This window comes from Galendromus occidentalis, unplaced genomic scaffold, assembly GCF_000255335.2.
Source record: "Galendromus occidentalis unplaced genomic scaffold, Mocc_1.1 scf7180000077190, whole genome shotgun sequence".
NCBI lineage: Eukaryota > Metazoa > Arthropoda > Arachnida > Mesostigmata > Phytoseiidae > Galendromus > Galendromus occidentalis.
In genome coordinates this window covers 209,952-222,130 of record NW_003805178.1, presented here as the reverse complement: position 1 = coordinate 222,130, position 12,179 = coordinate 209,952, and the positions used below count along the sequence as shown (strand labels likewise).

General features: G+C 52.0%; 3 protein-coding genes across 3 annotated transcripts; 1 reads left to right on the top strand and 2 right to left on the bottom strand.

Annotated features, from left to right (window-relative positions):
- Positions 1-1,341: 1,341 nt before the first annotated feature.
- On the top strand, positions 1,342-3,859 carry LOC100906301 (glutamine synthetase 2 cytoplasmic). Its single transcript, XM_003741641.1, has 4 exons — positions 1,342-1,520; positions 2,540-2,722; positions 2,829-3,327; positions 3,406-3,859. The coding sequence occupies exons 2-4, from the start codon at positions 2,563-2,565 to the stop codon at positions 3,857-3,859; spliced, it is 1,113 nt and encodes a 370-aa protein (XP_003741689.1). The 5' UTR covers positions 1,342-1,520; positions 2,540-2,562.
- A 992-nt stretch (positions 3,860-4,851) lies between these two features.
- Ilk (integrin linked kinase) lies at positions 4,852-11,876 on the bottom strand. The gene is made up of 7 exons (XM_003741624.2): positions 11,811-11,876; positions 11,326-11,443; positions 6,502-6,667; positions 6,183-6,375; positions 5,772-6,076; positions 5,199-5,643; positions 4,852-5,078 (listed from the first exon to the last, which is right to left on the bottom strand). The coding sequence occupies exons 2-7, from the start codon at positions 11,412-11,414 to the stop codon at positions 4,921-4,923; spliced, it is 1,356 nt and encodes a 451-aa protein (XP_003741672.1). The 5' UTR covers positions 11,415-11,443; positions 11,811-11,876; the 3' UTR covers positions 4,852-4,920.
- On the bottom strand, positions 8,401-9,980 carry PhKgamma (phosphorylase kinase gamma). Its single transcript, XM_018638858.1, has one exon. The coding sequence runs from the start codon at positions 9,978-9,980 to the stop codon at positions 8,796-8,798; it is 1,185 nt and encodes a 394-aa protein (XP_018494374.1). The 3' UTR covers positions 8,401-8,795.
- Positions 11,877-12,179: the final 303 nt, after the last annotated feature.

Here is a 12,179-nt window from a genome sequence, read left to right as displayed (position 1 = left end):
CTGATAATTTCCAATGCCGTCGGGATACCATCGTATCCGCATCGAGGAAATCATCGGGCCGAAAAATATACGTGACTCCGGGGCATTCTTGGGATTTGGAACTTGAGCCACCAGCGGGAATATATTCGCTTCTGGGCCGTAACGTGGAAGATGTCCGCTGTTTCAGGCTTTTTCGGGGCGATTGTCCGGTTTCAGAGGTTCAAATCGACATGAGAGGGGGGTAGAGTCCATCGAGCGACGCAAATCAGACCGCGTTCTCAGCTCGGCGAGACGGCGACCGATGCCGCTCACCAGAGATGCTGGAAGCTTTTCTCGAATTCGATCCCCGTCTCGATTCTTATTGCAAGATAGCAACGTTTTTTAGTTCTTGTGCGCCAGTGATGAGATAATCAGGCGGATCTTATGTGCGTAAATGTCCGTACATGTAGCGTCCCTAGCTATCGGGTGTCTAAGGGGACCGTATGCAAAGGCCCTGGATCACAGAGGGCCTCCCAAAGCGAAATCGACGATGTCGGACTACCGAACATATTGGAACAGCCAGAGTCAGAATGAGGAGGAGGAGGGCATCCTCCCTCCGGATCTTGTCGCGAGAGCCTCTCGATCCGAGTCGAGATCCGGCGCGAAATCGAGCCTGATTCGCGGAAGCGAGGAGAAGGAATTTGCTGACTTCCCCAATTTCCCCGAAGCTCGCGTACGAGATTCTCAAATGAGCTCTTCATTCCTCCCTCTTGTTCTGGGTCTCTGGAGTATCAGCGGAGACAGATGAAGATTCTCCGGTGCATCGATCCGCCGTATCGATGGCGCCCATCGGTTTAGAGTCTCCCGGTGTCGAGCTCCTGCAACACTATACGCGGAGACATTGGTGATAATCGACCTGTGATTAGGCTCAGGTCATATTTGCCTCGCCGACGTGAATCGAACGTGGAGTTATTGCGGTATAACCGAATTTCGAAACTTCTGCATCTCCGGAATCCGGAACATGGCCTCCAGAAAAAATTGAATTATCGGTACTCCACAGTTCTGAGATTTCCTGAATATCTCGTAGCTTAGGGCCCAACGAAGCGTATGGAAATAACGGACCGGAATCGCGACCTCCGGTGTCGGGAATCGCGACCTCCGGTGTCGGGATTCGGTACGACATCCGTCTCGGAAGAAGAACGAGCGCATTGGGGAACACTCTGCCGGATTCCACAGCTTGACGACTCAAGCAAGGCAAGAAGAGAAGCCGAATTATTGACAACGTTTGATGCTCGGCCGAACTATTCCGGAGCCGAGTGAAAATCACCAGGAAAAATGCTGGAAAGTGAATTTATCTCAATGAGAACGCGCTCCGATCTAAGGAGACAACGAAATCGATAGGTCTAAATTCTTGAGTCTGGCACTCACCAAGCGGTAGAGTGTCTCCCACTCAGGATTCGCGAGACAGTAGGGGTTGTTCAGAGCAGCCGACGGGGTCTCCTTAAAGGAGCGGAGCTCGACGGAGGAGACAAAGAAGCGACATCGAGCCGCGCCTATCCGAGGTACGTAAGCGTTGAGATTCCGATTGATGATCCATTCTTCGCGTCTTTCCTTGTCGGGAGCTCTGCCAAGAATCAATCCGATCTCTTCTGGAGGAACTGGATCGGATGAAATTCCTTGGTTCTGCGCGGAAAAAGCGATTCGGACTGTGGGGTAGACCACCGTTTCATCGTCGAGCTTCCATGGTCTCGGATGGGTGATGACTTGGGTCCGCTTGGCTCGCGAACGCAATGACGTTCCAATGAGGTCATCGGAACCTCCACGGACTCGAGAGTCGACCGGGTAGTCCCGAGACAGGCGGATCCAGAATTTTTCTCGGTAAGGCGGGGAGGGGGCCGGCGATTGATCCGTTTTGGAAGGAGCAGTTCTGAGCCCGCGCGCCGATTCGACCGAAAATTTATTGGGGGACGATCGATGAGGTTCATATTCGGCCCCATCGTTCGAGGTCCCGACTCTCGGCCGGGTCTATCTGACTCGGTGTATCGTCTAAGCATTCGTACGGTTCCGTTCGTATTGTCAACTGCCTGAGCGAGGTCCCCAACAGACGTGATTTAGCTCCCTCTACCTTCCCGGAGGATGAGGTTGTCGACTACCCGCCGCTGTTCCTCCCCCCCCCTGATTTTCAATACAAGAGAGCCAAGCTCAGTAATCCCCTGCTGCTCACATGCTTCGTGGAATTTCTATGACTGTAGGGAAACGGGTTCTACCATTGAAGCGATTCGCTTCGCTGAGAAGGATCATGATCGATATCCTTCCCCGTGTCTCATTGTCCGTGGGTTTTGATTTGAAGGTTCCACCGAGTACTGGAGGTAGACGCGACAGAGTTCTCGGGCCCCAGCTGAGGTAGCTTGTTTGTGTTTTGGAAAGAAAAGTTTTTCGGTGGGGAGATTTCCCGCCTCCAACTCGAACCGCGTAGAGTCTTCAACGATGAGATGGCTGTTTGAACTCTGTGAGTTGAGCTCAGGACGGCATAAGCTAAGAATTCGGACTAGAGAAAAGTTCAAGTCCATTTCTCTTTCAGTTGAGTCCTCTGAAGAAGAAAGCATGCCCGAAAAGCAGAGCATAAGGCCAGGCCTCGGGAATTTCCTCGCACTGCCCCAGCCGAAGGATAAGGTCCAAGTGACCTACATCTGGATCGACGGCAGTGGTGAAGGTCTCCGGTGCAAGACCAAAACCGTTTCGAAAGAGCCATCGAAACCTGAAGGTATTTCGAATAACTCTCCGGATGAATTTCTGCAGAGCGTTACGTGCCGAAGTCTGAGGTGTTCGCACAATATATAAATGGATTATCGGCCTCTTTGCGCCTACAGATCTCTCGATTTGGAGTTACGATGGATCGTCGTGCGGACAATCTCAGGGCAGGAACTCCGACGTCTACCTGTACCCAGTCGCCATTTACAAGGACCCATTTTTGGGAGGCCCTAACAAATTGGTCATGTGTGAGACCTATACCTGGGAGAAAAAGCCTCATCCTTCGAACAAACGTCACTCGTGCAAAAAGGCTTCCGATGCCTGCAGGGAGCACAAGCCATGGTTCGGTGTGGAGCAGGAATACACTCTCCTGGACACCGACGGTCATCCGTACATGTGGCCGAAACAAGGATTCCCGGGTCCTCAGGGTCCGTACTACTGCGGAGTTGGCGCTAACAGAGTCTTTGGTCGCGACCTCGTCGAAGCCCATTATCGCGCGTGCCTTTACTGCGGCCTCTCCATTTGCGGCACGAATGCTGAAGTGATGCCCTCCCAGTGGGAGTACCAGATCGGGACGTGTGATGGAATCGATGTTGCTGATCAGCTATGGATCTCCAGGTATGGAAGCGCTCTGCTTCGAAATAGGATTTCCTCCGAATCGTTACAGCTCTTACGTGCTCGCTCCCGTGTCCGCAGATACATACTGCAGCGGATGGGTGAAAGTTTCGGAATAGTCGTGTCGTTCGATCCGAAACCGATGAAAGGAGACTGGAACGGGGCAGGGGCTCACATGAACTTCTCGACAGAAGCTATGCGCAATCCAGGCGGCATGACGGCCATCAACGAAGCCATCGAGAAGCTTTCCAAACGCCACGCGGCCCACATCAAGGCATACGATCCATCGGGAGGGGTCGACAACGCCAGACGACTAACCGGCGCGCACGAGACCGCGCGGATCGACCAGTTCAGCTCTGGAGTTGCCAACAGAGGCGCTTCCATCCGAATTCCGAGACAGGTAGATGCGGACGGTCATGGCTATCTTGAGGACAGGAGACCTGCCTCAAACTGTGATCCTTACTCCGTCGTTGATATCTTGCTCAGAACCATACTCATGGGCGAGACCGCGGACGGCTCGAGCAAGTCCGACTGACGGCACCAGCGTTTTCCACAATAAATTAGTGAAATATCAAAATTTGGAAGGAAGTACTGATCGATTCGCTCTTCACGCGTCGCTCACTGATGATCGGGCGTTGAATTGGTCAGAGTAGAGTTATCCTATCCTGATGGTGAGACTCCGTGGGCGGACCAGATAATTCACTCACAAACGGCTAAGTAAAAAAAAGTCATCGCCGGATATCGTTGGACGAACTGAACCTTCATGAGACTCTCCCGTATTCATACAGGGAGCCAGTAGCAAGCGATTCTCTTTCATGCGACAAGGTGGGGGGGGGGGGCGACGTGTCCGCCTGCTCGGGAGGCGATCCTATTCCGAGAGGGGAAACCTTGATTTCCGTGGGGTCTTTTTCGAGGCCTGAAGGGTGAGCGAAAGGTACAGCGCGGCTCCGCGCACCCTGCTCGACGATATCTCTTGTAATCGACTGAGTTATTCTCATGGATAATCGAGCGCTCGTCGACGTGCATCGCTGCGGCCTTCTCTCATCCGGCAAGTCGTTGGTAAGAAGAACCTTCTCCAAATCCCAACCCGCGTATTCCGTCGGGTATGCTGTGGAAAAGATGTACTAGGAATATGTCGAGCTTTTGAATATTTAGCGGCCTTGAGAGACCAATGCCCGAATATCATTACGGTATATGAAAGCATTTCCTCGCTCCGATCCCATGAAAAGACTCTTATGTATGTAAGTCATTTTATTAATGTTCAATGAGTCATTGATAGCGGAGAAGGAGTCTCCATCCGCGAAGGGGCGCGTTCCCGGTCCCGAATCTTTCCGTAGGCGATGCTCCCAGATTCACGTCCTCAGTTAGGATATAAATGCATTCTCAACAAGGTGTCAGTCATTCCGAAGTCTATATGCTCCGCCCGAGGTGAGCGGAATAGTTCCGGAATCTCCGGAAAACTTCAGTTATTTAAGGCACTCCAACAGGGGGAGGAACTGATTTTTTGAGGGTCAGTAGGCGGATTTAGTCTCCGTAGTTAAAGAAATAGATGTCCTCGTCTCGACGTGTCTCGGCGATTATGCTGGTCAGCGAGGATCACTTCGCGACCATTTTCTCCAATATCGGTATGATCTGCTCGAACGTAGGTCTTTTCCCAGGGTCCTCGTTCATGCAGATTCTTATCAAACGAGCCATATGGGGCGAGATACCAGGAGGTATAGGAACTCTCAGATTCTCAGTCGCTATTTTCATTCCTGCAACAAGAAATTCATTTCTGTTAGAGTATAAGCGTATCAATTATGGGATAATATCTGAGGGGAGATCCGAAGTCGCGGCACATCCGAAAAGCTGTGCGCAATAGATCGCATACGAACCCATTATCATTGGTGGCAAATTCGAAAAGGGGATTTCGCGGGTGGCCAACTCCCAGAGAACAATGGCGAACGACCACATGTCGGCCGCCTTCCAATTGATGTCACTCTGTTTCTTCTGAAGAATTTCAGGTGAGTAGCTTGCTGGCTCGAAGCATTTCTCTGGTTGCTCGAAAGTGAATCGAGCGTCGGCCATGCTAACGTAAGCGCTGAGTAGCTCGTCGACCATGACGTGCTTCGTACTCAAGCACAGATTCGGGATCATAGGCTCCAAAGTGTGGAGGAAAGCCATTCCCCTCGCGATGTCCAGCGCAAAACGCAGAGCTTGGGCATTGTCGACGACGACGTTCTCGCGGTGGTTGCCATGCAACACGTCGTACAGCGATCCGTACTTCAAGTACTGTTGCACCACGATCAGATGAGGCGGCTGCGATACGCAACCGATGACCTGCACAATTTAGAATTTGCATTGAACAATAACTCTGCTAATCTGCATCGGATCCGCTGCTTCCTTATCAGGCAATACACAGACAGGAATCGAGTATACAGAGAAGGTGATCCCACAACGGAGCCTACCGGAAGGATATTCGGGTGGGAGAAAATCCTCAGTCGCGGATATTGATCGTTGAAATCGCTTTCGATCCTTCGAGTCACGTTTCCGACTTTCAACATCTTGCAAATTACTTCGTTGCCTTGGAAATTTCCTTTCCAAGTTTCCCCAGTGTGGCTGACAGCAATCTTCTGCAAGAACTTCAGCTGCTCCAATTGTATGTGTCGATGACGGGACAGAGTCGCATCTCTTGCGCGAGTCTTCGTGCCCGACCAGGAGAAGTCCTTGTACGCAATCGGAGACAAGTCTTGGCCTTTCTCCGTCGCCAGATCTGGATGGAAATATTTCGTCGGAATACTTCTCAAAAATTGCCCCTTCGCATGATATAAATAATGGTAGCATCGCGCGAAGAACAGCCGACTGTGACCGAAATTTACCTCTGAGCTTCTCCGCCACGAGACCCTTGCTTTTGTCCAACGGAGTCTCGCCGTACTTATTGGCGATGGCCGCGTGAGCCCCGGCATTGATCAAGTCCTCGGCGATTTGACCATATCCCCAGAAACAAGCATAATGCAGGGGAGTGTTGCCATGCTCGTTGATGGCGTTGACGTCCGCCTTGTTATTCAGCAGCTTCAAATCAGAGAAATACGTGTGAATGGCCTGATAAAGGCTCCGTCACGGACAGTCGGGGAAACCGGAACCGAAACTCGAAAACGTCTGTATGAGACTGTTTTGCTATCCAAGAGCTTTACGGACCACTAGAACGGCTTCTCGGTGACCGTGGGCTGCTGCGAGATGGAGCGCCGTATCGTCTCCCAAATTAAATGCGTTAACTCTGCATCCCCGGTTGATGAGGAGATCCACAATGTTCACATGTCCCTCCTTAGCCGCCCAATGGAGCGCGGTGAAGCCGTGATCGTCCCTGGAAATTCAAATGGGTCTCAGACTCGGAATGTGCCTCAATTAGTCAGCGGAGATTGAATGGTTAATGTCGGTTGCACCCCAGAACGTCGAAGACGGACTTTCCGGCTCGGGAGCTGTTTCCACCGAAGAGAACGTGAGCATCGATGATAAGGAAAGGGTGCGAGAGACCGTCTCTCTTACAGCCTGGTGTTTTTCAAGACCTTATCCGTCGTCTTACGTCGACTCGATGCAACAGTGCGGGAAATCCGCTCTCTACGTAAGACAAGGAAAATATCTGCATAAGCCGCTGCTGAAGCGAGCGTCTCGATGGTGGTACCCGCCGCGAACTGGATCTAAATGGACTTCGGACGCCGAAAGTTGACCATTCCCTCGAAGCCGGACCGAGTCAAAGTCCGTAGGGCCAGACGAAGCTAATTCCATTGGAGGTAGAAGCCTCCCGCAGACCCGACGGCGACAATGTGCCAGCTGCTCCATATCTAGATTGGAAAAGTTCAAAGACGCCAGCAACGGAGAACGAGGTTCGCGATACCAGCACTGGGGTCGAAAGTCAAATTGTCAAAAGACTGACCTAAAAAAAGTACAGCGTAGAGAGGTGTTTTCGAACCCGAGCAAGACGCGTCACGTCCACATATCATGACTCTGTAGAGATCCGATTCATTGTAAGTCCTGATACTGAGCGAAACCAATCGCAAAAAGTTCCGATCCGGCAAAGAAGCCGGAGGACCAGAGCTGGACTTCTCGTCGATGGAGCAAGCGCAAGGCATTCCCCCTGTGTGCATTGGTCTCGCTGACACGAGAAGGCCCAGAGTTCCTCAGGATTGTTTTTAACGGACAGGTACAATTCGGGTTTCAGGATGGAAACTGGGTCAGAGGGATGATGGGGCTCCCTTAGACCGATATTACGCTTCCAAGGCCAGGTGACTTAGGAGAAAAGGCTTGATCCCTGGCCGCCTGTCTGGGCAAGCCCCTGCTTTGAGCTATTTGGAGAAGAAACTATGATCAAGTTCTGCTGCAAGATGTTAATTTCAGCGCGGGCTCGACCACCTGCTCGAGCGAGCGTATACTTACAATAAGATACGTGGAAGCGGAAGCGAGTCACTCTCGGTTCTCGGTGACGCCAACGAGTTCTAGCAATCGATGAATAATTCACCGCAGACTTCAAGGCCACATCGAAGCGAAATCGATTACGGGGGGGGGAAAGCACCCCCGACCGAATATTGGTGAGAATGTTCCGGACGAATATTTTTCGAGGTCCACGCGCATCGACGTCTCGTACCGGAAGGACTGTTGGCACCACATTCTCCCGAAGATCGGTGCCGAGTTGCTTTGTAGTGAATTCCTCGACTACGCATAGGACGGGGTGGTGATCGAGCTTCGTTGAAGCGCGCTCGTCCTTAAACGAGGTCGTAAGCCAAACACCCAAAGGCCTGCGTCCTTGTAGCATTTCAATCAGCCGATGGTCATCTCGTTCCTCATCACATGATTAAATGACTTATACTCGTGAAATGCGCTCAGAGCGACCGTCCGTGTTCTGTTTCGAATTATTGACTCCGAGAATAGCTCGGAATGAGTCGATCCAGCTTGAATATCGTGATGACCTTGCATCGAAAGGGTGCCTGTCAGAAGGAGAGATAAAAGAACGCGCGAAGAGGACACACCAGAGCGAAATGGGAGACAGCGAAGCGCATAGGATTAAACGTCACATACGGATACAAAGAGTCTGCAAGAGGCTTTCTTTGGAGGGCAAAGCGAGTTGCTCGAATGGAGTAGTACCGCGCTAAGTTAATGAGTTTTATTGAAGGGAACGGAACTCCCATAAGTTATTCTATATATACAAACTGTTGAACAGCACGAGATATACAATAGAGAAATTGGAAATGCAGAGCTCGACCACCGCAACGTTTTCTTCGGACGTCATTAGCATTTTACACTCGTCCGACATTGCATCGTTTCCGAGATCAGACCCTTTCAATCGACCGAGGGAGAATCAGGCTCATCAAGCCCCCACACCGACAAAGTTTCTGAAGCATCGCTCCCACAACATTCTTAGCTCTTGAAAGTCCACGCATGTCCAATAAATTGGAATTGTGTCAACGAGTCTCGAACGTCGCTCCGGGGAATTGAGCTCAGGCCGACGCCTGTTGCTCCTTGCGTATCTCTTTCTGAAGGATGAGATCACATTTTGCTCGGTTTTCGAATAGAGCCGCACGGTTCTGTACTTCGCCTCTCTTCACCCAATGGTTGTAAACTCGGAAGGCACACGCGTCGACGGCCTTCCGGAGGGTCCTGATTCTGTAGGGCTCCCTGATCACGATGTCGGTGGTGATCATTTCGGGTGTGAAGCGCAGTCGTTGAATTCGGATCATCGCCCTGACAGTTATGCAAGCGAGATGGAATGCCCTCCTCGCATTGAAACTCTGCTTGCTCTGACCCACTCCGTGGAAGAATGCGTGCTGAAGCGCCTGACGAGCCGTAATCCGTTTGGCGGGATCGACCGTGAGCATTTTCGTGATGAGATCCTTCGCGGTCTCGGTTATGTCATCCCATTCCGGACTCTTGAACTCGTAGCGACCCTCCATGATCGCTCTCAACATGATCATCTGTTTCCTGTGCCAGAAGGGCGGGAAGCCGACCAGCAGAGTGTACATCACTACACCGCAAGCCCAAACGTCGACTTCGTGGCCGTAGCCGGGTTCGTTCTCGTACATCGAAGCTTTCAAAAGCTCGGGTGCAAGGTAACCCGGCGTTCCCAAGAGGTCCCGCAATCTGGGCTCTGTGGGACCGAGTTCGGCGGCGAAACCGAAGTCGGTGATCTTCACGTTGAACTTTTCGTCGAGCAGAATGTTCTCCGGCTTGATGTCTCGGTGAACAACTCCGTGGTCGTGGATGAAGGCCACTGCCTCCAGCACTTGCTTCATTATGTGACGGGTCTTCTTCTCCGAGAGGGTGACGACCGAGGTGAGATAGTCGAACAATTCCCCGTGTGGACATAGTTCAAGAACTAGGAAGATGAACGTTGTGGATTCGAAGACATCGTGGAGCTCGATGATGTGGTTGTGACCACTGGCTTTGCGTAGAATGACAATCTCCCGACGGGTGGCTTCGAGAAAAGTGGACTCGTTGGCCGAATCTGTACTGGACACATCGATGATTTTGGCTGCGAACTCTCGTCCCGTGTCCTTCTCGATACACCGCCGCACCGTAGAACTCACTCCGCGGCCCAGGATCTCCTTGGGCTCGTAGTGGGCGTAGAACTCCTTTGCGACATCCTTGCCGGGCAACTCGTCGTCCTGAATGTGCTTGGGCACCATACTGACGTCCTCATGAGATCACTTTGTCTCCGCTCTTGAACACTGCTCCGCGTTCACGGCTCGCATCGGTGGTCAGCCAGCTCGACTGCTCTTTTCATAGACGAGCCAACCGAGTCGGTCGCTCGATTTCCCTCTCCAGCAGGGCTCGACGGTGCGCCCTCGGCAGCGGTTCCTTCTTTCCTAGTAGAGACGGTCTCGGCCGAGTCTGATATCTAACGTTCGCCGAACCAGAGGGCAGCAGATAAATAATGTTTCGACAGTATTGTCCTCGGACGCCCGATCAGGCTTCTCGAAGCTCACTGATGTTTGTTGTGGTTAGTGGGGTCACGATGTTAATTAGCAGCTCCGCGCCTGAAAGCACACAGCCTACTCAGATATCAATGCATCCGACATGGAACCCTCATGGGAGGGGTGAAACTCATCGAGTCTAGATCATGAGCGAATGAGCGGCTACCCTCATGCCGACCGCCGACTCCCCCACGCCGCAATCCGCCGTCGCCCATCATTACCGAAGAATCGAGCGAACCGCAGAAAGATGACATTGAGATCGCATCCTCAAGTCATCGGAGGCAGAACACGCTAAAAACCTTACGCGAACAAGCTCATCGTAGTCATCGTACGCTCCCGTGGCGAACGCGAATGTTCAGGGGACTTCCCCGGGGGAAGAATTCTGCTACAAATAAAAAAATCCAAGCCGATAGTGACGCTCTGACATTCAACCTTGAGAGCCGAGTTCAGGGTTCAACCCTTTCGAACATCGGATGCGGTGAGCTTTCATTACAGCGTCCGATCCGTCAGCTGGACGGGCAAGGAAACGGCACGAAGATCGGACGTGATTAGGTGTGGAGTTGGTTTCTCCAGCGTATTGAGAACGAGATTCGAATCTCCTGAGCGGTGAAGCACGGCTCCGCGAACTGTACTGGATTTCTATTCAAGGAACACCTAGAAACCCTAGATTTTCCCAAGGACCTGTGATCGAGCATTCAACGCCCAAAAGTTGATAGATTCTGGAGGGAGTGGGCGAAGTCGGAATCTGAGCCGGAGCATCTTATCTCTTTGGAGAAAGTTCATACCGAAGGATACCGGCGCATGGATCGGTGTCGGAATGCCTTCCAAACAGAGCTACATCTTGTTTCTCCTTTCGACCCCGGCAACGCGAAACTACCAGTGTGAGTCTACCGAACCGAGCCCGAAGTTTGGGGGTGAGGCGCATGTCATGAGCGTCAAGAACGCGATTCTCTAGGTCTCGTTTTGGCGCTCGACTTGGACATCCATGAATCCTAAAGAGAGGCATCACTGTTCGGCAGGGACTTATCGAGTATGGCCACTCTACAAAATGACTCACCCTTGATTCATGTCGTGCTCGGTGTCTTCGAGCCACACGCGAACCTGGAAGGCATTCCCTTCTCGACACCAATGGAAAATATCCTCCATTTTCTTCGTAGCGTTTTCTCTTCACGGACCTGTCAAGAACGCATAGAATAAGTGATCGAGGACTGATGCAGCAGCTGAGTACGGGTCACCCGAAAGCGTAGCCGAAATGAAGCGTTCACAACTCGATGCTTGACAACGATGACATCTGCATCATAGACTCGTCGAGAGTAAATCTCGCGGGAACCAAATCAGAATCGAGCTAAAAAGTGCCCGAGTTCCTCACGTTAAGCCCTCGCGAACCGAATTGCTCGATGAATTAAGTCACTTTCGATGTCAACCCTAGGTGTTGTCGACCCGTCGTCGATGCGAAAGTCGACCACGGGAAAGGTTTCCTACTCGGCGAACTTGGCAGATCCTTTAGAATCGATGAGACTGAGCTTTGTCGATGAAGCTTACCGATAAGCTGAAACTTTCCCAGATGAACGTGAACTGTCCAGGAATGGTCCGAACGGAACGCCTTTTCGAGAAGTGTTTGGGTCGTGGGCGGCTGCTACGCGCCAAACTTCGAAACCGCTTTCCTTCTCGTCCGGCTCAACATCGAATCCGATCCCAAGCCACAAGAATTTCCCGTCCGGGTTCCCAGACGAGCCTCCCAATCACTGATCGTTTGTGGGGCAATCTGAATTCGAGTCCAGAGGCGACGTCGTGATCTTGTCAGAGCCGTCGAGTGCGGGCCCTTCTAGGGAACCTGTTCGCGTTGAGGAATCGCTCTTCGACGGGAGAGCAGTTCGCTCCCCGGTGACCTCTGAGCTGGGCATCCGTGAG